A 22,765-nucleotide genomic window follows, 5' to 3' on the forward strand; every position below is an offset into this window, starting at 1 on the left:
ACAAATTAGCCGTGGTGCCCCGCTGGGAGGAATGACAGACAGAGGGAGGAGAGGAGCCTGTCATTTGAAGCATTAAATCCCTTTAACCAAGTCCTCTGTCAGTCAGCAGCCAGCAGGGGAGCGCAGCATGCAGGGCTGTAGAAGCGCAGGTTAAGAGGCAGCGAGGCCGCCGATGGCTCGGGATCTGCTCGACTGAATGAAGATCTACATTCTGCAGCATATCCACAGACGTAGCCATCACTTACAGTCCGCCTCTGTCAGCAGGCATATCAACACCTCAGCGTTCCCCCTTGTTACACTTGGCAACTCTAAGTGCTGCAGACTAATAAAGTTAATACACGATGCACTTTTATCCTGCTGCGTCGTATTTTGTTTGGTTTATTACGCTTCTTTTAGGTGCAACACTTTTGCAACACTTTCATCTGTGTTACCCAGAGTATATATAATGCTTTGTGATCTATAAAAGCAATGACAGTGAATTTAATCTCTTACCTCGCTGGGGCATGGTGCGTTATTGTTGTATCTTAGCACTCCCTTACCTCATATACTGAGTATTTCCCACTGTGTATTGCTGCTGTCTGCAGCTCAAAGGCTCAGAGGTTACTTTTTGTTCCTCGTTATTAAATCAAATGCAAATACTTTATGCCTTTCCACCAAATGCCGATGTCACAACAATATATTTCAATATATTTAAGCTTTTCCTCTGTCTGTTCAAATCATTAATATCTATCTAAATATCATTCTTATTATTTTGGTTCAGCTCTTAGAAAACATCTATTTTTATATAGGTATCATAAAATGATTCAGAGAATTTGGAAAAATCTCTGTACAAAAGCGTCAAGGCCAAAAAACAGTACTGGATGGTTATGATCTACAGACCTTCAGGCAGCACTGCATTTAAAACAGACATGACTCTGTAGTGGAATTCACCGCATGGGCTCAAATCACTTCCAAAAAACATTGTCTGTGAATACAGTTTGTCTCTGCATTCACAACTGCAGGTTAAAACTAAAACATGCATGCAAACCGCTGATTTCTCTGTTCCTGGGCTAAATATGGACTAGGGATGTCAAGTATTTTCTGTGATCACTCTTTGGAAATGTTAACGATCAATTATCGATTAATCATAAAAAAAATGTAAACGTTTTCCGTCATAAACAATGCCAAACGCGTTTTTTTCTCCTGAATCAAATTTTCCTTCACGACACAATGTTTATAACTGACAGTATATCTACAGATCATACTGGGGTGTCCAAAACGTAAAACCCTGAATATCAACGTGTGGAGCAGGCTCACAATCTCTGCGGACATTCAGTCATAAAAGTGAAGGCTCAGACTACAACAAGGGAACAGAACAGAAACATATTTCAGACTCACAGTGTCCAGTTTTCCGTCTATTGAGAAAAATAAGCATGTGTACGCAGCCAGGTGTCAGTTGGGAGCGCAACCGAGTCATAATCAGTCTTGCGGCAGAGAAAAAAAGCGCTTGTGGTGGCCTGTCACTCAGCCGCAGCCCCCAGCTGAGCATCTCCGCTGTGCACAACACATTCAGTCAGCTGATTTACATCGAAACATTCTTTAAACTTAAAACACCTCCCTGATAGCTGCACGAAATATAAGACCATGTGATGTTTGTTCCACGTGCTAGAAAAATCCAACCAAAAAAATGTGTTCGAGTAACTTCTTCACAATCAATTAATACTCGATTAATGTCGGCATCCCTAATATGGACTGTGGCAAGGTAGGAAATTGTCATGTGGTCTGTGTGCTTTGGACATGCCAGACTCCAGCGGCAACAGCTACGACTACTACTACGGTCAGTCTCATCACTATCATCGCTCTCTCTCTCTCTCTCTCTCTCTCTCTCTCTCTCTCTCTTATACTCCTCTGTCCCTCTCTCCAACCCCAACTCAGTCTCAGCAGATGTCTGTCTAACAAGAGTCTGGTCCTGCAGGAGGTTTCTGCCTATTAAAGGAAGTTTGTCCTTGCCACTGTAACTTGCTGAATGCTGCAAAGTGCTCTGCTCATGGTGGATTAAGATGAGATCAGACCAAGTCCTGTCTGTAAGATGGGACTGCATCTTATCCTGTCTTGATGTTGGGTCTTTGTTAATAATAGAACATAGAGTACGGTCTAGATCTGCTCAGTTTTGAAAGAGTCTTGAGATAACGTGAGTTGTAATTGGGCGCTGTATAAATAAAGATTGATACATTGATTGTGTGTCAAAATGTGACGTTTAGTTTGGAAATCATGGACACTGCATCCTCTCCTTTATCAGTGCACAGCTCAAAAGCTACATGAGTGATGATGCAGGGATGCATGAGTGCCCATTGAATTGGTATCCTACACATCTGGGAAGCCTCCATTCATGCTGAACCATATAGATTTTTGAGCCACATGCTGCCATCTAGACAATACCTTCTTCAGGGGGAAGACCTTTCATATTTCAGCAGGACAATGCCAAACCAGACTCTGCACGTACTAAAACAGCATGACTCATGTAGTAGAAATCCAGGTGCTAAATTGGCCTGCCTGGAGTCCTGACTTGTCCCCTGTTGGAAAAAAAATTGGCACATCACGGAAGAGAAAGTAGCACAAAGGAGAATCCTCCATTTCCCTTTCAAACTCCATAAACTGGTCTCCTGGGTTCAGAAACGTTTAACTTCACTCCTCTACGAGATGTTTTGAAATGTGTTGCTGGCATGAAATTCAAAATGAGCATGTATTTTAACATATATATATATATACATATAACATATACAAAACAAAATCCAGTTTCAAAATGTGAAATGTTGATATTTGCTCTATTTTTTAGGATTTAAATGTTTTGCAAATCATCTAGTTCGGTTTTGTTCACATTTTACACAGCATCCTGTTTTTTTATTATGTTTTTGGGCTTAAATCATCTCTTCATACATGAGGAACATATTCATTCAAGTAAATGTAGCTTCATTCATGAAGAAAAAAAGAAGGATTTGATCCTAGAGAAAGGAGGTCTGGTATTGTCTTTGTGTTGTGCTCGGCTACAGCGATCACACCAGTTTTCACAATGTCTCCCACTGCCTCAGCCCTGTTCCAAAAAGACCCTCTGTGAGATAATAATATATTAGGCAAATTAGCACGGATATGAGGGGAAGCGCCAAGCTGGTTCATGACAATGCTCCGATCAGCTCTTTTGTTGCTGCTTGTCTAAGTCTTTAAATGAGGGGCTGAATGGGAATAAATCTCATTAAGACATTATTTGAGAAGCATGCGGGCGTCCATCTTCACAAGGGAAGACTTCAAACATCAGATCTCAAAGAAATGCAAGTGAAATGTGATTGAACGTTTCTTTAACACCATTATATTCTACTTATAAGGCACCATGTGAAGAACACGCTGTTATTACTCAACCCTATCTCAGCATACCATTAAACGGTGTGAGGTCTTCAATATCTCCGTACGTGGGGATTAGAGCTGCGTTTGATTCTCTCCGGTCTCTCCTCCTGACCAGCTTGAGAAATACTATAAAAGGGACGTGCTGTAGTGATTCTCCGACTGCTGCCTGAAGTTATGAAGCAGGATTCAGGTTGAATGTCTCACAGTTGGCCTGCAGTGTGTTCGCAGAATTTCCTCCAGTGGCTGCTGATGCAGCTGCAACCTATAAATAGGTCCACTACAGACAGGCGGAGGGAGGAGGGTTTGGTTAACCCCTGAGACCCAGTCCTAATCTGACCCCAATAATAGGCAGCATCATTAGAGAGTAAAGCTCAGCTGGCTGTCTAGGCCAGATACAGGCACCCTTTCTGTCTCGAGAGATCTTGGCATTATCACATCTCAGGAGAGGCACAGGGCCGCCTTTTGAGCACCCTCAAATTCACCCCATTGTCGGCTAACCTGTCGGGGATTTCTTTTTCACCTCCTGGCGTCTTCTTCAGCCAGAATCCACTATCTGCCACATTGCAGACAAGGGAGAGGTAGCTGACTCTCTCGCGCTCACTCCTGTCTTTTCATACCTCCAGATGGCCGCGTGTTGGAGAGGTTTGGTGCCTCTGAGCCTCATATGCATTGCATGGCCTGGATTCAACAAAGCAGTAGTAGCAAAGCCCTGCTTCCCCATCGGTGCTTTTCTGCAATCAAAGAGTATTCATCTCCCTCTTGCCCTCCCTCTTGTACAGCCGTTTTGGCACTGTTTGACTCTCTTTCCTCCTCCCACTCTCTCCTACTCCCCCTGTTCTCTTCTTCCTCCCATTGTCGGTCATTTTCACCTCAAACTGGTTCTCTTGTGGGGATAGCGAGACGTCCACTGATGTGCTGATTCTTTCAGATTTATTACACTTAGGTGCAGGGGTCACTTTTAATTAAGAGGTGAAATCATTAAGGTGGGATAGATAAAGAGAGGATGCCACAGAGATGACCCATGTGAGGCTGAAATCTTCCTCTCAGGTCTTTTAGTCTTTCCGACATCCAGAAATCTGACACCTGCAATATCCACCAGGATTTTCAAGGGGAGGACAGAAGCACGTGTAATGCTTGTTGGATTAGATGGACTGTGAAAGAGGAGACAGCTTGGAAATGTCTCCTACTCACCTTAGTGCTTCAGGGCCAGGAGAAGATTTTTGCATAGGTTTATGAAGACTTGTAACTCTAAAGTTAACTATGGAGCGCCGTTTGTAAAGTTGTGCACACCGAAAATAACAGCAACATTTATCCACATTAAACTTTAAAATGTCATAAAAATTTAGAGTGAATTTTTAGTTAGCCCGGCTAGTAACCTGTTGAAGTCAGTTCTGACCAAGCGGCAACCTCCGGTCTAAAAATATGAGTCCAATGCGGAAGTGTTAAGCTGCAGTTCATTGAGGATCCGCTTGAGGCTGGCTCCGGAAGTACCGGAAGTCACATACACATGAATGGGAAAAAGCCGATCTTTACAGCAGAAATAAACATGTTTACAGCCTGGTACAAAAGACGAGTGTAGTCTGGATAGCTCATTTCTCAATGTGCTCTCACTGTGAGGGGGGTGAATTTTTTTGTAACGCGGCAATTTCAAAGATATTGAGATTACGAATCTTCAAATGAGAGGCACAGCTGCCTGCGGGAACTATGCAGCTGTTGGCTAGGAGGCTCAAACTCCTCCTCTTTACGTCACACTGCCTCGACAGAAGGCAGATGATTGGCCTCAAAACAGCTCTTCAGAAACAGATGGGTGACGTCACGGATTCTACGTCCATATTTTATACAGTCTATGGTTCTGACCGACTATGGTTAGGATATCTGTATTGCTTTATGAAGCTCTTATTTTGGTACTAACGGCGCCCAATACAAATTCACACTGCCGCCTTACCGAAGTACCAAAATAAAAGCATCACAAAGCGATACAGATATACCAATCATAGTCTGTCAGTATGGGTTACTAGCTACACTGCCTGCCTAGGGATGGGTACCAAATTTGGTACTTTTAAAGGTACCGACCGAACCCGTCGGTACTACCAAGTACCGATTCATGTAAAATCAAACGGTAACATGTTTCTGTACCTAAACGCATCCTTGTGACTGTGAGGGAGTGGAAGAGGAGGATATTTTCCATACTTTCCCCCTGTAATAAGGTTCGAGACTGATCGGGTGGACCTCTCTGCTCCCTGCTCTCTTCATCTGCGCAGGAGCGCGCAACGGAGCCAACGGAGCCTGCAGCTGACGGGCGCGCGAACTCACCACGAGGCAGAACTTCAGGAGGATTGAGTTTATTTTATACAGTCTATGGTTGAGACGGTCTCTCTCACTCCGACTACCTGCCATATTTATAACCTTTCCTGTGTGCATGAATGCCCAACAAGTAATTTGTTTGTCCTGTTATTATAAAGAGACGGCAGGCATTCACGTGTGTTCATTGATAAGCTCCCGAAAGAGCAATTAGACGCCACGAGCACGTGTCAGCTAATATATCTAATCGTTTCTGTTCATTTCATGTTAAATTAAACAAATTTGAGATTTTTTTTTTTTTTTAATTAACAGTTATTACCACACAAACACACAAAAGTACCGAAAATTGGTACCGTTGAGTACCGGTACCGATTCCCAGGTACCGGGTATCAGTACCGTATCGGTTCAAATGTGAAAGGTACCCATCCCTATGCCTGCCGTAAAAATGCTGGATAGGCAGTTTTGAAGGCCGCAAAGGGGTTTCACAACGCTCAGAGACAGTACTGACCTTAACATTTATATTTATATTTAATATGTATATTTATATTTAACATTTAGATTTATATTTATGTCTGTCAACACTATCCCTCCCAACCAGATTTCCTCTTAGCCCCCCAACACTGATCGGCGTGTGCAGTCTTGATAGTGCCGGACTCATAACCAATCGGAGGACGTAGTGGGGCCGCCCCTTAACCAATCAGGGCAGAAGATTGGAGATTAGCTATGATAGGTCCGTCATAACGGGAACGAGGGTAATAATAACATTGCTTGATACAAAGGCATTGGAAAACACAAGATTTCACAATAGTCTCAAATAACTTCACTTACCGATGAGTACCGATGGGCATTATGACCTTTTCTTCAAACCCAGCAGAAAAATAGTAATGTTTTTTACACCATTCCTATCAACAGCAGTTTTCACAGTGATTTTAACTAAATATAATTTCCCCCAAAAAAAATTTAATGTGAAGAAGATCACAAATATTCCTCTAAATGTGATTAAAAAAGTGACTTTTAAAAATTCACTTTACATTTTTAGGATGTTTTGAAGCTGAATGTGGAGAAATGTTCCTGTTATTTTTGGTGTGCACAACTCTACAAACGGCGCCCCATAGTCAACTGCAGTGTGTTTGGATGGAGGGAAAGTGAGCTCTCTTGCAGATTTGTAAACTGCTGCTTTTGCCCATGTGTTTGCCCATCAGTGCAAATAAGCACAGTCATGCCTTTCCCTTTATGCCATAATAGCTTTCCCTGTCACTTTGTAAAGTGGAATATAAATTTCTTTAAATACAGATAATGTGAAAGTCAGAAGGCGTTTTAGGCAGCCGTCTTTTATTTGATCTGGACCAGTGATTAAACTAATGAAATCCCAGAGAACAGTACCAATATGCACTTTTTCATGTGATAACTCAGTCACTGGTGTATCTGTCTTAATTCACCTGTATTGCTTTGGTGTTTGTTCCTCTGTACTTCCAGGAGATCTCTTTGCAATTAGCTGCCGTGATGTCGGTGTCTCCTGAATTGTATTAATGATGTTTGAGTCTCCCTCAAAGGAATGTCTGTTACAGCCCAGTTACTTGAGGTTACTTCTCCTCACGCTGCTATTTCTACCCCTGGAAAAGGTTTCACTTCACTGTAAATGAAACTATCTCCTCACACCCACACTGCTTGCTTGCTGTTTGCTGTTGTGTGTTTTTTTCTTTTTTTTAAAAAGCTGAGCATCCTAGGTGTCTGCCACATCTAATGAAAAGCTACCACGGTCACAAGGCCATTGGATTTAGCTCACAGACACACACAGGAGGTCAGTCCTACAGAAGGTTTACATCATCTAAGACCTGACCAGCGCCCACGTTAGGACTTTGAACTTGTACCTTCAGGCTAACGCTTTAGTGCTACTCAGAGATGAAGCTCCAACAGAAGTGATGTGGTTTTAGAAACACCCCCAGAGGAAACATTGCTGGTGCTTTTTATGAAGGTCTACAGGAGAATTTCCTGTGTGCTTCAAACCTTGAATATGTAACAGCCTGGCTATAAATAGATAGATTGAGTTTTTGCATTGTTGGCTTACTCACAGCAGGATGATTTAAAACATGACCCACTTCATCATGGTGTGCAACCTCAGGCTAAACTTGACCCAGGTACTCTGAACACTTTGCATGTTAGTAAGCAGTGTGTGTGTGGGTAGGGGGATACTATTCACTGGTTGCTATCATAGACTGTAAATAAAAATGGACAGCGTTGCTCCGCCTCTTCCCGTTGTACGGTTCTGAAGCCAAAAAATCCCACTCCTGGGCGCAGCCATTGTGCAGCCAGAGCATGTGAAGCCACTGCTCCGCCCTACAGCATAGCGTCACAAGACGCTGTGTGTCCTTTGAAGTTTCACTCTGCAGCGGCTGTCAATCAAAGGAAACCCGGAAGTAGAACCCCGTTTTTTAAACTCTAAAATCTAACGAAGAAGAAACTTTTCAGGAAAAAGAGGCCTTGAACACAAAACAGTTAAATACTAACTACATATCACCACAGCATACGGATGTGAGAAACATTCGTACTACGTGTATTTTTTTTTAAAGTTTATTTTTTGACCTATACTGCAGCCAGCCACCAGGGGGCAGACACACTGCTGAAAGCTTCACCACCAGGGTCGCATCCGGCTCGCTTGGTTGCTATTAGTCGACTTTAAAGCTATTTTGGATTTTGAAAGAGTCAGCCAGTTTGTGTGTTACTTGCTGATCAGATGTCCATTGTCATTTGGATCACATCTATAAAGTTCAAGGACCCATAACACCCCCTAATCTTCTGAGTAGCCTGTTATTATTAATAGGTAAGGTAAAATTAGCTTTATTGATGTTAAGTAAGGCCTGTTGCAGTCACAGTTGTAGTTTCGACAGAGAGACAGTTCATTTGAGGACACATCAGGATTTGTGTCCCAGGTGAGACCAAAGTGATTTTAACTGGTAAGGCCGGGTGTGTTAACCCTTTGTAAGCCTCAGTCATTTTTCGGTCATTCTCAAATTTATGCGATTGTTTTATGTTTGTTTGTTTTTCAAACCTTGATTTATGATATTAAAGACAGTAGACTTTTTCTGGGTATATTTACAAGATTTGTACACATATGATATGGTATGATATGATATGATATGATATGATATGATATGATAGGTCTATGCCATCTGTGTACCAGTTTACTCATGCTAGTGCTCAGTAATCACTTTTCCTTGGGTTTTTTCATAAAAAGGACATCTGCAAAAACTGGCATATAAAAGGTAACATTTTTGAAAGTATAATTTATTTATATTTATGGTGATATTTGACTCTCATTGAAAGATTTTTTTCTAAAATTGGAAAATATTTATTATTATATGACATATTTATAACAGTTTAAAATACTGTCCTTTTTTGGTCACCTTAAGGCCAAAATTGTAAAAATGTTTTAAATCTGACATTGCTAAAAAGAAAAAGAATACAGTCATAAAATCAGTGTTGATGTAAGTCATCAACATATGTCAGACCGTGTTGAGGCTGAATCCGGAAGTACTGGAAACCACATACACACAAATTTAAAAGCTGATATTTACAGCAGAAATAAACATGGTTACAGCCTGGTACAAAAAACAAGTGTAGTCTGGATAGCTCATTTCTCGATCAGCACACACTGTACGGGGGGTGAATAACTCCATTATTATACAGTCTATAAGTAGTGTTTTTTATTGGGCAGTTTAATGGTTAATATGTGAAATGATGGCTGATCTGTTGCAGTGTATCTATTTTTGCACACCAAGCATTTTGCAACAACTTTGCAATATTTCTAAGTTTGTTTTCCTGCGTTAACGAGTTTCAAAGATGTCTGTGTGTGTTGTTTTCAATGATTATTACAGCCTCCAAAAACTCTGGAATAAGAACACCAGATAAAGGCATTCAAACGTTGACAGCTGTTTGCATCTTTAATATGATACTTCGGCCTTAAACTGAAGTTTTACTTGCGGTGGGTGTTCCAGTGAAATACTACAAAAAAGGAGGAAAATAATGAGCACCCACAACAAAAATATATACACTCAGCTTGCTTTCTGACTTTAGCTGCTTACACTTAGTGGTAGCAAAATATTCAGAGACTGACAGGGAGGTCAAATCTTTAAAGATTGCAAATACAAAATAAGGAAAATATATCTGATTTAATGACACAGGTCCTTGCCCGAGCACTACTTCTGTTTGAAATTGAGGAAGTGGGAGAGAAGTAGCTGCGCTGAACCATTCACTGACAGCTTTGCTGCATAATTTGTCTTGATAAATTCAGTTCTCAAACTGAATAATACTCTTTATCTCTGCGACATCTCATTTTCAATCCAGTTAAACGAGCTGCTTTTCAGCCTTCAATGAAAACATCATACTTACAAAGAAAGTTAATGGTGGTTTTCGTTTTAAGGTTGCACCATTTCAACAAACAGTGCTGTATTGCCATGTCAGGCTGAGATGTCTCCAAGCTCCCTGTAGTGGTGTTTTAAAAGCTCTATTACTGTACCTAAAGTGGCGGGACAAGTCTGGATGTTTGGAAAGTACAGTTTTTGAACATTGCTTTGCTTTTAGAGGCTGACCTTTTGCTGTTGCGTCTCCCTCGTCTGTAGCTCAAACCAGCAGCACGTCATTGCTCGGTGTCTACAAACCTGAACTGATATTGAAATGAGCAGATAGCCGCAACACTCTGAGGTCCTTGACGAGGGTGCCAAAACTTTCTGTGGCCAAATGGTATCAAAAAGTCTAAAAATCACACTCCAGCTCCTGAAAAAGAAGTCTTTGAAGTGAACATCTTGACCTTTTATATGTAAAACTGTGGAAATGTGTAAAAGTCCCTCTTGTATTGGTTACAGGTGACAAAGGTAATTTATTTCCCCACTCTGGCTTTTGGTTGTTTCAGCATTGTCAACTCCCCGTGCAGCACCACTTAGCAAACTGAGCCTGAGGCAGTGTGTTTTCTCTAGTGGCAAGAGGTTATGTGAGTTACCCCGCATTCACGGTGAACAATTGTTTGCTTACATATTTACAATTTAGCTTTGTCTCTTCATGAGGCAATGTGTTCATAATACAGAATAATCGCAGAATGCTTTGACGTTGTTTACCTCACTGAAGGGATTGGATTGGATCAAAATGATAGGATCTTCGGCGGTGGGGGAAAAAAAAAAAAAAGCAGCAGCCCTGGCCTTCCAGCAATTTCCCTCTTCAAAGCAGCATTAGAGGCGCCATTAAAATCCTGTCACCCTTCTTCCTTTATGGCATCTGAAGAGAGGAGAAATCACAGCCTTTCAAATGCTAAGTGACGTTAACACTCCTGTGAATATTACAAAAGAAAGAACTACTCCATCATCCGCCATGCATGGGAAAAAAAAGACGAGACCAGTGTTTTGAATATCCCATCTCCCTACCTCTGCAGTATCTCGTCACAAACCATTACCTCTGCAGAAAGCAGACTGCTTGACACACACAGAACACCGTACTGTGTCAGTCTTCATTAAGACTTAACCATGTGCACGAGCACATACTGGCAGCCGCCTCAGAGACTGTCTGGCTGATGTTATCATGTCAGCAGGTTTTCAGTCCCTCGCTTTTAGACATCATAAGGAATGAGCTTATCACCGCCGCAGATGATACAATGAGGTAATTGCGGGCAGGAGTGCTATCTCCACCGCGGGCCATGGGACAACAGTTTTTACGTGGGAGGAGTTATTCTGGGGCATAAAGGTCTGCCCTGTCCCATCCATCATTAGAGGAATCATCTTATTAATGCTCTCTCTTTTTCGCTTTACAGGTCACAGATGGAGGAACCATCAAGCAGAAAATCTTCACCTATGATGCTATGTTTAATACCAATTACTCTCACATGGAGGACTACCGCAGGCGTGAGGACCTGGTGTACCAATCAACTGTCCGGTGAGCCTCAGAATCAATTAACTTTAATTTAAACAGGACCACTCACTCATTTAACTCTGCTCAGACCGCTCTGCTCTTTAGAAGTGCTGGTGAAATTCTGAATCCGACCATTACACACTAAAAATCCCAAAGCTGTCAATTAGACAGATTTGTAATTTGTAATATTTTCACTTACATTGGATAAAACTCAGGTGACTGCAGGACCCTGACCTTTCCTACACGAGTGGAGTTTGTTCTTACACTGATGTTTTATTCAAGTTACAAAAAGTGAATGAAATAGTTCTGAATACCTCTCCTAAAAATGGCTGTAAAAGTTATGATGATAGACCGCAATATAGACACACATCTGCTGAGACTGTGTTGGAGAGAGAGATAGAGGGAGATGAAGAAAAAGAGAGAGAGAGAGAGAGAGAGAGAGAGAGAGAGAGAGAGAGAGAGAGAGATATGATAGTGGTGAGACGGATAGTACTAGATGTTGCCACATGCCGTCTATGGCAGAGATCCAGAGGAACCAACGAGACAAGGGAGCTCAGGGACTCAAAAGGTCTATGGTTAGTAAACTTTAATTCCTTTATCAAAAAGGAAAGTTTTAAGCCTAATCTTAAAAGTAGAGAGGGTGTCTGCCTCCTGGACCCTGACTGGTTGATGATTCCAAAGGAGAGGTGCCTCATAGCTGAAGGCTCAACCTCCCATACTACTTTTAGAGACTTAAGCAGGCCTGCATGTTGGGAGCGTAGTGTTCTAGAGGGGTAATAGGGCACTATGAGCTCTTTAAGATACCAAATACCTTGAAATACTTCCACAAGGCAAGGTGCAGGATTAGTATATTTATTCATTGAGCTTTGGTGTGGTTTCACTGAGATGAAGCGAAGTGCATGTTTTAAATCTGTAGATTAAATTTATAGAACTATAGTGAAATTAGCATAACAAAGAAACATATTAGAACATGTAAATGATACACTTCCCAAAATAAATACACATTTTTGTGCTTGACGGACAAAATTAACTAAGTTTAACATGTTAAACTTGCTTCTATGTTAACTTGTATCACTGTACCTTTAACAGCTACAGTTGATAAGTCACCAATAACTACCGTCAGGTCTTTTCCAGTGAGCGTCCTTCAGTAAAAATTCTGCCATATCAGCACAACTGTAAGTCTTGTACATCACGTTAGTTTGTAGCAGGTAGGAATGCATTTCCCACTCATCAATGAAATGGGCAGTAATTGTCACGTAAGACTCAACGGACTGTAAAGTCCAACCATGAGTGAAGCTCTCTCCGTGGACTGGAGTGCATCCTTCCTGTTTTCTCTCGTCTCAGCATAAAGAGCTGGAATGGATTTTTCTTTCTTTCTTCTGCCTGGTTTTAAAAGCAGTGAGCACATCACTAAATGTCACAGCTGACCGACGTCATGCTGCTGTCGTCTTCTTCTTCCATGATGCAGCGGTAGACTGCTTCTTTGGCCATGGTACCTTTGTTCATGTTGCATTCATTCATGTCATAGTAGCAGTGATGTGGTGAGTCAGATTGGCAGAGAAATCTGAATTTTATATTCTCATTTAAGATCTTTGGCGCTGGTGTATAAATGATTGAATCACACGGGTCAGGATGAAGATATTTTGCTATTTCGATACTTTGCATTGCGGAAAGCTAGCTTTAGCTTAAGTTTAGCTCACCTTAAGTAGACTTTCACTGGATTCAAATCACAGTATGATATTTCTGTTACAATTTTACGTCTTGTTCCTGGTTACAACTAATTTATACAACCTGTTGGTTGCAGCCTAGTTGAGCTAATTTTGAACATTTAAGTATTTATTTATTTATTTTTAAGTGATGTTTTGGGAATTTTAGCCTTTATTGGACAGGAAAGATGGAGAGAGACAGGAAATGTGGGGAGTAGAGAGCGGGGGAAGACATGCAGCTAATGGTCAAGGCTAGGAGTCAACTCAAGACCACTGCGACAAGGACTATAGCCTTCATATATGGGGGGAGCGCTTAGACCACTAGGCCAATGGCACCCTTTCATTTAAAATCTTTAGTGCTCATGTGTTGATAATTGTGGAAGGACTATTTCAATATTTTGCATTGCTAGTTTGAATTGCTAAAAGCTAGCTTTAGCTGAAGTTTAGCTCACCTTGAGAAGACTTTCACTGTATTCAAATCACAGTATGATACTAGTGTTACAATTGTATAGCTTGTTCCTGCATACTCAAATAAATATTTGATACAGGCAGTTAGTTGTAGCACAGTTGAGCAAACCTTGAACATTTGAGTCTTTTTAAAAAAATAAAAAATAAGATATGCATTGGAGCATTTTTGCTTTTATTGGAAAGGAAAGGTGGAGATACAGGACGTGTGGGGAGTAGAGAATGGGGGAAGACATGCAGCAAATGGTGGAGATTGGGAATTGAACCTGCAACTGCTTCAACGAGGACTACGACCTTTGCATATGGGGCACATGAGAAGACTGCTAGGCCAACGGTGCCCCATTTTAGTTATTTTTAAGTCTGTGCTTTCAATCCTCGTTTGTACATTTTTTAACACCACTATGAAAACAGCTTTGAAGAGTTATAATATACTCAGATCCTAGGAAAAAAAACTTTCAAGCAGAAACAAAAGATCTTACATTTTTAGATCATTTATCTCAAGGTTCTGTCGTTTTGCAATGAACACATTCAGTAGAATATAATCTTTTAAAGTCCTGGTGTCTTTTGTTATTTTTGTTGAAGCTATTCCCACATTAGAGATGTGGTTAGTTTCAGATTTTACATTTAACTGAAGTCTTTAAATAATGCATCAAAATCCAGAATTACTGCCATGGCTGTTCTTTTAGATTTAGAGCTCCAGTCCTTTAAGAGTTAACAGAACGACCTCTTGACACAGTGATAGTAACAAAGATGAACTCTTGCACTCCTCTATTCAGCTTCTTTCCCCAGCCATCTGCCAATTTAGAAACCCACACCAGACTGGAGTGACCGGGTGAAAGGGTCAGTTCATTGCAATGCGAGGGGAGGAGGCGTTGGCGAACTTTAATCAGTAACTCTGCTCAGGATGAAGAGTTCAGTGTTAGAGATTTAGCCCAACATCTGGTCAGGCTGCTCCTTACAGCAGCCACAGTGGTACTCATGTCCCTGGTGTCACCTCTGTCCCCGGGTACATTGTCAAAGAAGGTAACATACAGATGCATAGCTGGAAAAGTCTCACACCTCAAAGGACATGAACAGGCCCTCGCACACCTGCAGCCACCGCCTACGTGAGCCACCACATGATGTTAAAGCAAGATCTGAGAGTATATACCGCTTCTGTCCCTCAAGTGGTGCAAATGTTCCAAGTTTTTGGCAGATTGCCAAGAAAACCTCCAAACTTGACAGTGTGCCACGCCCACAATTTTAGTCTGAACAGAATGCCTCTAATAATTTTGGATCGTCCATGTGTCTGCTATAGAGTGTGCTTGGTTTGGACTGAAATAGAGAAAAACCCTAGGACAAGTTCTCAAAAGTGTGCACCCTTATTTGGGTGCCATTCTTCACATTCAAAGCTGTATGTGCATTTGATGCACCGCCTCAAAGTCCGCCACGCCCACAATTTTTGTCTGAACAGAATGCCTTTAATAATTTTTAATCGTCAATTTGTCTACTACAGAATGTGCCTAGTTTGGACTGAATCTGAAAAAAACCCTAGGAGGAGTTGTCAAAAGTATATTGGAAAACTGTAGGGGGCGCTACTAAGCACATTTTTGAGAATTGTTTTTTGTGAGACCAAAATAATTGCAAATTTTTCACCAGGCCTGACGAGTGTGTTGGATTTGGTGAGATTACGTGCATTTTAAAGTCCCAAAAATACATTTACCATTCATGGGCGAGACATGTGTTTTTGATACACTGCATCAAAATCTGCCATGCCCACAATTTTAGTCTGAATGGAATGCCTTTGATATTTTTTAATCGTCAATATGTCTACTATAGAATGTGCCTAGTTTGGACTGAATAGGAGAAAAACCCTAGGAGGAGTTAGTGAAAGTATGCACCCTTATTTGGACGTTTTTGGGCGCCATTCTGAATTTTCAAAGCTATGTGGCGCTCTTCCTGTTGAGTTTAGGATATGGGTGTGAGAGGCTTTTTTGTGCGTCCTGATGCCATGAATATGTGTATTAATTTTCAAGCATGTAGCTCAAAAAAACCTCTATGGGGAGGCGTTTTTAAAAACTTTAGGGGGTGCTAGTGAGCACATTTTTGAGAATTTTTGCACGAGACCCATAAATTAGGAAATTTTTCACCAGGCCTGATGAGCGTGCAAAAATATCCGCACTTTCAGGCATGTTCTGGGTTCCAAAAATGCATTTGAAGTCGCGCGACAAAGAATAAAAATAATCCTTAGGGTTTCAATAGGGCCTTCGCCAACCTTGTCGGTGCTCGGGCCCTAAACACAAGTAAATAATAATAAAAGAAATGGGATACAATAAAATAGAATGAATGAATGAATGAATGAATGAATGAATGAATGAATAAATAAATAAATAAATAAATAAATAAATAAATAAATAAATAAATAAATAAATAAATAAATAAAATAGTTATTGTACTATAGCAGTAGTTAGAGTCGGGGAGTGTTTAAGGTAATATCTCAGTCTAGTATTCTAGCATCTAACATTAATGTGATCATCTCAGAGGGCCATCCATCCAACAAGTTCCTCCATCAGGGGTTCGATGAACATGCAAATATGTTTTAGCAAAAAGAAAAACACTTATTATATAAGTTCCTCTCTATAGGCAGAGCTCAAGCCTCAGCTCAACTCTCCAATATCCTGGTGTGCTGGTCCAGCTGCAAAAACTGGCAAAAACTGTTGAGGTGGTTTGATCCTTTTTAAGATGGAAAAAAAACTTCAAAAACTCAAAGACAGAAATTGTCAACGCTCAAACTCAAGACTGAAACCTTTTCCCTTAAACTGAGTGGACATGTGTCAAGATGAAAATATTATTGTAAAAATAATAATAATAAAAAAATATATTTTAAATGCATTTAAATATACCTTGGATGAAAGATTGCACTTGCTATAAATATATGAAAATTAAAAAATCATTTTAAATTTCACAATGCATCTCTTTGGGATTAACGTTTACATTGGATAAATATAGTTGATGCATTAAATGTTTAAGGCATCCTGAGAACAGTCCATTTTAAACCCCAGGCCCTGAAAGTAAAACAGCTAGCTGTCTGCTCCTCCCCCATTCCTCCTCCCTCTGCCCTCCCTGTCATTCTGCTGCAGATTTTCATGTGGGAATGACAAAAAACACAACTTATATTAAAGGCCCTGAAAATTTGGGAGTCTCATTAAGTTCCTACAAAAATAAACCTTCAAAACTACAAATGTCCTTGATCCAATAGAAGCTCTTCTGGCTGTTTAGACCATTTGTCAGACTGTGTCACTGGGTGTCACATTCAAAGTTAGTAACACAGTAAACGTTCATGCAGCCCGAATTTGCTAGTACTGCAATGCGCAATTGTGGCTCTTTTTGGGGAATGCTATGTTATCACAGAGTTGTACACCTTCCACTGAAGCTCCTGAAATATACGTCTCATCAATGGCCTGATCTGAACACCTGGAGCAATAGACAACCACAGCCCAGACTCAACATCTGCTGCTGTCAATAATCAGCCTTTGAAAATAATTCAGAGTGTGCTTACCCCAAGTGTAAACAGGTGACCAGCTGCCATGTGACCACTCTGACAGATTTTTTGCAGAATTTAATGTTTAATTTTCATAACTGATCGCACGGCTGTAAGAAAACTCAATGACAATATTTTGAGTTGGTGTTAAGACTCTTTTTCTCTATATGCAATCTGTAATGAAGTTACAAATCAGACAAGATAAGATAATACTTTATTGATTCCGGTTGTTGCAGCAACACAGACATAAGAGTAGTACAGGAATAATAGAGGAAAAATAGATTTTTTAAAAATAATTTTATTTAAAGGTATATCATGTAACATATTATGTAATTATAATGTGGTTATGACAGATTTTATGCAATATGAATATAAACATATATGGAAATGTAGCTATGTCTGTAAACAGATATAGAGAATAGTGAAAAGTTATGTTAACATGATCAGTTGTAATATATAATAATATAATACAATCTAATGTAACATAATAAAATGTAAAATAATGTAATATTATATAGTAATGATAATGATAATAATAAAATAATAATAATGATAATATTATATAACAATGTATTATAATTCAATATAATACAATGTGATATAATATAAAATAATATAATGTAATATAACATAATATGACATAACATGACATAATAAGATATAATATAATTTAATATAATACAACATGACATAATATAATTTAATGTAACGTAATTAAATGTAATGTATTATAATATAATATAATTTGATATAATATAATATAATGTAACAATAAATGCAGGAATAAGGTTTTCATTGCTTCAAAACAGGAATGAATCATTCCCAACATCCTTTAATGATACCACTTGCCTCCTTTCCTTCCTTTCCTTCCTTGCCCTGTTGCTTTTCTTTGATTCCTCTCATGTACCTTCCATCCTCCTTGAGTTTAGTTTTTTTCTCCCCTTTCCCTCCTTACCTCTTATTCTCTGTGGTGCAGCCGCCCAGCTGAGGATGATTTATCTGGACAATCCTAGTATCCCTTTGGGAGTGTAGGCATCATCACAATGGGATGGCATACACACTTACATGCACACAGACATGGTAACATGAATGCACAAACAAATAGCAAACACAACACCCCCCACCATCACTGGCGCGTAGAAACACAGGGAGGACGTGGGAGAAAGTGGAGCACAAAACATAGAAGGAGGGAGAGAGGGATTTCAAATGAATCAGCATCGGAACAAGGTGGAATCTACCTGCGCTGACCTGTATCCAGGGCGGTATCAGAATGCTTAGCCCGTGTTAGTCAACCAGAGAGAAAATGGGCACTCCTGCCACAGTCACACCATTCTCTCAGTCAGGGAAGAATTGCCTCTGACTGGTCAAAGTCCCACTTTCATGGTGTAACACGGAGGCTCAACAGGACTCAGACATGCAGAAAGCTGATTTTTTACCCGCTGTAATCTTCCATTTCCACCTGAGAACGGTAAATCTTCTGTACAAAGCCTTTGCAGTCTGACAAATCCACTTGTACAAGCAAATATGAATACCTCAGTACGCTGCATCTTTGATAAACTCCGAGCAGTTTGGATGAAAATATATTTTCAGCTCTTCCCTCTCGCAGCAACACGTGATTCCCGTGCAATGTAATAATATATATTTTGCTCTTACATGCCGGATTTCAATTATTAGTCAGTTCCACAAGTGACATTGATATCGACTGCATGAGAGATTGCCTGGTCTTGTCTGGGTTTGACAGCTTTGAGTCATAATCTTTCAAAGAATGGAAGCAGCTGTAACTTCCTCTGAATTAGAGTGCCACTGCTTAGATTAGTCCTTGTAAGACAAATGACAGATCTGGCTTAGCGCTGATGACACTTTGAGCTTGAGGGACCTTCCGTGTACGAGTTTGAATAAAGATCTCTGTCATAGTATCCACTAAAGAGAAATGTAGCACACTAGGAAACATTTTAAAGTCTTATTGTGTTTGTATTAACTTCCTCTCTCGCTCTCCTGCAAACATACAGAATGAGGTGTGTGAAATTTATGGCCCTTGGTTGTTTTTTCCCGACAAGTAACATTTCAAAGTCATGAGAGCAAAGTTGATTTTCTCTGTGGAGCTAAAGCAAAGGTAGCGTGATGTTAAAGCGCCACAAAACCTCTTATGGGACGAGGTCATCGTGGATGGTTGGGCTTAGAGTACAAAGTGTCTGATGTTGACACTGAGGTTTGCCGTTCTGAAAGCTGGCATGCCCACAAAATGTGTTTTAACCGTTTGTAGCATTTTATTTTTCTTGTTCGCTGTCAGCCCTTCAATGCTTACTCTTTGCAGAATAAATAACCCTGTAGGTTACAAAGATAATAGACTTTGACAATGCTTTACTGATGTACAACTCAATAAACAAGTCATTTTAAATATTTAAAAAAAACTCTTTAAGGATCATCAGCTCAGGGATGTCGATTTAACATAATGTCACACATTAAGTGAGGGACAAAAAAGCTAAACTTTCATTCACTCTCCTATTTGTGACATGCAAAATTAAATATTGTAAGCCTTCATTTTTTTTCATGTAGATTAATTTGGCTTATAGCTCATGATATCCAGTAACACAAATTGTTGGATGTTTCCTAAGATCAATTAAATAACATTTTTGTAGAACCGTAATCTGTAACCTCTGAAAAGTATGTTAATCTACACTTTTAGACAAGGCAAGGCAATGCAGCTTTATTTGTATCGCGCATGTCATACACAAGGGCAACTCAATGTGCTTAACATTAGCAAAAAAAAAAAGGACTACGGCTGCTAATAAAACCAAAAATTGCACAACCCTTCCCCCTCTATCTGCTCTGTCTCATGCTCTAATTCAGGGGGCATATTGCAGTCCCTCCAGGAAGTTGCAATTTCGCGATCGCAACTAGCAACGCAAATTCAACTAATCAGCGAAATTTTTTCGCGGCCTTGCAATTTTATACAATCACTGCAACTTTCCCGCATATTTGACCAATTACCTTAATCTCAGCCCCTGTACGTCATCGGTTTAGTCATCAATTTCACTTCCTTGCAACATAAATGTAAGTCCTCAATTGATCGGCACTTTTCAACAGTAAAACACTCACAGAGAGCGGGTGAAAAGAGGGGACAGCAGGCAGGACAAGTGACGATGACAACGTTATTTATAGATTGAGGGGCTCAGTGTTTGCTTGGTCTCTACCTGCAGCATGTGTGCTTTATGAACCAGCTCTCCCTCCTCCATGCATCTGTCTCCTCTTCACTGAGGATTTTTACCCCCGGTGTGCGTTAGTGACAAAGACACAACCGGGGGACGTCTGTTTACTATTCGAGGTTTGACGTTGTTGCCGCCATTACCGTAAAAAGCTCCGCACCAACAGCTTGATTTAATCCAGTTTGGTGATACATCAGACACATTTAGTAAGTTTGGATCAACTCATAGTCATCAAAGATGCAGATTCATTTCAGAGTGCGTGAACTGACTGTCTGTGCCTCAGCCGCTGTGAGGTGCATTCAGGGACTGTCGTAAATGTGCAATATAGTCCTTTCATGGCATTTTTCTGTGAATCAAGAGAATCAAAAAACGGTCAGTGGCCACATCAAGAATGTTTACTAAAAACAACTATAATTTAGCGTATTTACTTGCGCTTGAGATGTTACTGGGGGAAAAAAAAAATTAAAAAAAATAATTGCAACTTTCACCACAATAATTTCAAAAAGCTGCCGCAAAATCAGGCTTTTTGGGCCACAACAATCACAAAAAAATCCCACGAAATCCTGGAGGGACTGATATTGTGAGATTTTCCCCTTTTCTGCTGCACAGAGCTGCACTGTGCACGCTCATCTTCACAGGGCTGAAGTCCATCCTCATTCAGATGTAGATCTGAATGGGTAGAGGAACTTCTTACCACTGATGCGATAGAAATTATGAATTTTGTATGCATCTTACTTCCTGTGCAGATCAGCCAGGTCGAAAGAAAGAGAGAGGGAAAGACAGAGATGGAGAGAGACAAAGAAGTACTGTGTTGTGTCTGATGGCACGTTCAGGGGTTGAGCCACACTGATTTAACCTGATAATTATAGTGATGACAAAGATATGTTTATTTTTTAGTCATTCAGAGGTTAAATTGTTGTCATGATCATTGGAAAGTTTGAGCTTGACAACGCTAACAGATACTGTTGCCCATTCAGCACCAACTCTCAGCTGACACGAACGTCCCTCTTCCGTATTTGCAGTGAGGCTCATTTTCATAGAAAGGGGCACATTTGTTCCATATGAATGCATGTTAAGAGTCTTGAATTTATATAAAAATGCCCCTTCATGATATTCTAATTCATTGAGATGCACCTTGTTAAGATTTTAAAATCTTAACAAGGGGGTTAGATACCCTACACCTTTGCATGTCAAAGTACACATTAACAAGATACAAAGCCCCCAAAATGCTCCCGAAAGTCATAACCAGCGGTGTGCGAGTGCTTCTGAATGTCCTTTTTCTTTGGTTCCGGATGAGAAAGCAACTTTCACGGCAGCCTCTGCCATCAGTGTTAGAGGTTTTTGTGTTGGATGCTGCTTGTTGACATGAAGTGTGAAGCACTTTTAAGTGGTCAGGAGACTACAAAGAAGCAATTCTATCACAGATCAATGATGCAACACGCGGTATGCACTTGAATTACAGAAAGCCAGCCGACCGTTTGCTATTCCTTTCAAAGAACACACAAATCTCCCGTACACTGGAGTGTGAGAGAGGGATGTGGGATTGATTGAGAGAGGGAGTGGCTTAAATATGAAGAGTTAGAATAGCACAGATTGATTGATATTGAAAGGAGGCAGAAGTTTACTTAGAATGGAAAGAACATGTCCCGAATGGTTTTATACAAAAAGCAAAAGCTGTTTTATTTATAAAGCACATTTCATTCCAGGTAAGCTTTCAGGTAGGTTTGTACGGTGGCCCTGAAGTGCTAATCACAACTGCATATCAGAAAACACTACAGCAAATCAAAAAACACAACGGCAAATCAAAAAACTCTACGGCAAATCAAAAAACTCTACGGCAAATCAAAAAACACAACGGCAAATCAAAAAACACAACGGCAAATCAGAAAACACAACGGCAAATCAAAAAACACAACAGCAAATCAAAAAACACAACGGCAAATCGGAAAACACAATGGCAAATCAGAAAACACAACAGCAAATCAGAAAACACAACAGCAAATCAGAAAACACAACGGCAAATCAGAAAACACAACGGCAAATCAGAAAACACAACGGCAAATCAGAAAACACAACGGTAAATCAAAAAACACAACAGCAAATCAGAAAACACAACGGCAAATCAGAAAAACACTACGGCAAAACAGAAAACACAACGGCAAAACAAAAAACACCACGGCAAATCAAAAAACACAACGGCAAATCAGAAAACGCTACGGCAAATCAAAAAACAACGGCAAATCAAAAAAACACTACGGCAAATCAGAAAACACTACGGCAAAACAGAAAACACA

At 40.2% G+C, this 22,765-nt stretch overlaps 1 protein-coding gene across 2 annotated transcripts in view; it reads left to right on the forward strand.

Moving 5' to 3' along the window:
- The window catches only part of igsf21a (immunoglobin superfamily, member 21a), a 381,326-nt gene that overhangs the window by 202,544 nt on the left and 156,017 nt on the right, over positions 1–22,765 (forward strand). For both annotated transcript variants that reach the window (XM_034694383.1, XM_034694318.1), the window contains exon 3: positions 11,477–11,598. In XM_034694383.1, coding sequence (XP_034550274.1) covers positions 11,477–11,598 — 122 coding nt within the window. The remainder of the gene's footprint in view (positions 1–11,476; positions 11,599–22,765) is intronic.

Source organism: Notolabrus celidotus, chromosome 1 (genome assembly GCF_009762535.1).
Source record: "Notolabrus celidotus isolate fNotCel1 chromosome 1, fNotCel1.pri, whole genome shotgun sequence".
Lineage (NCBI taxonomy): Eukaryota > Metazoa > Chordata > Actinopteri > Labriformes > Labridae > Notolabrus > Notolabrus celidotus.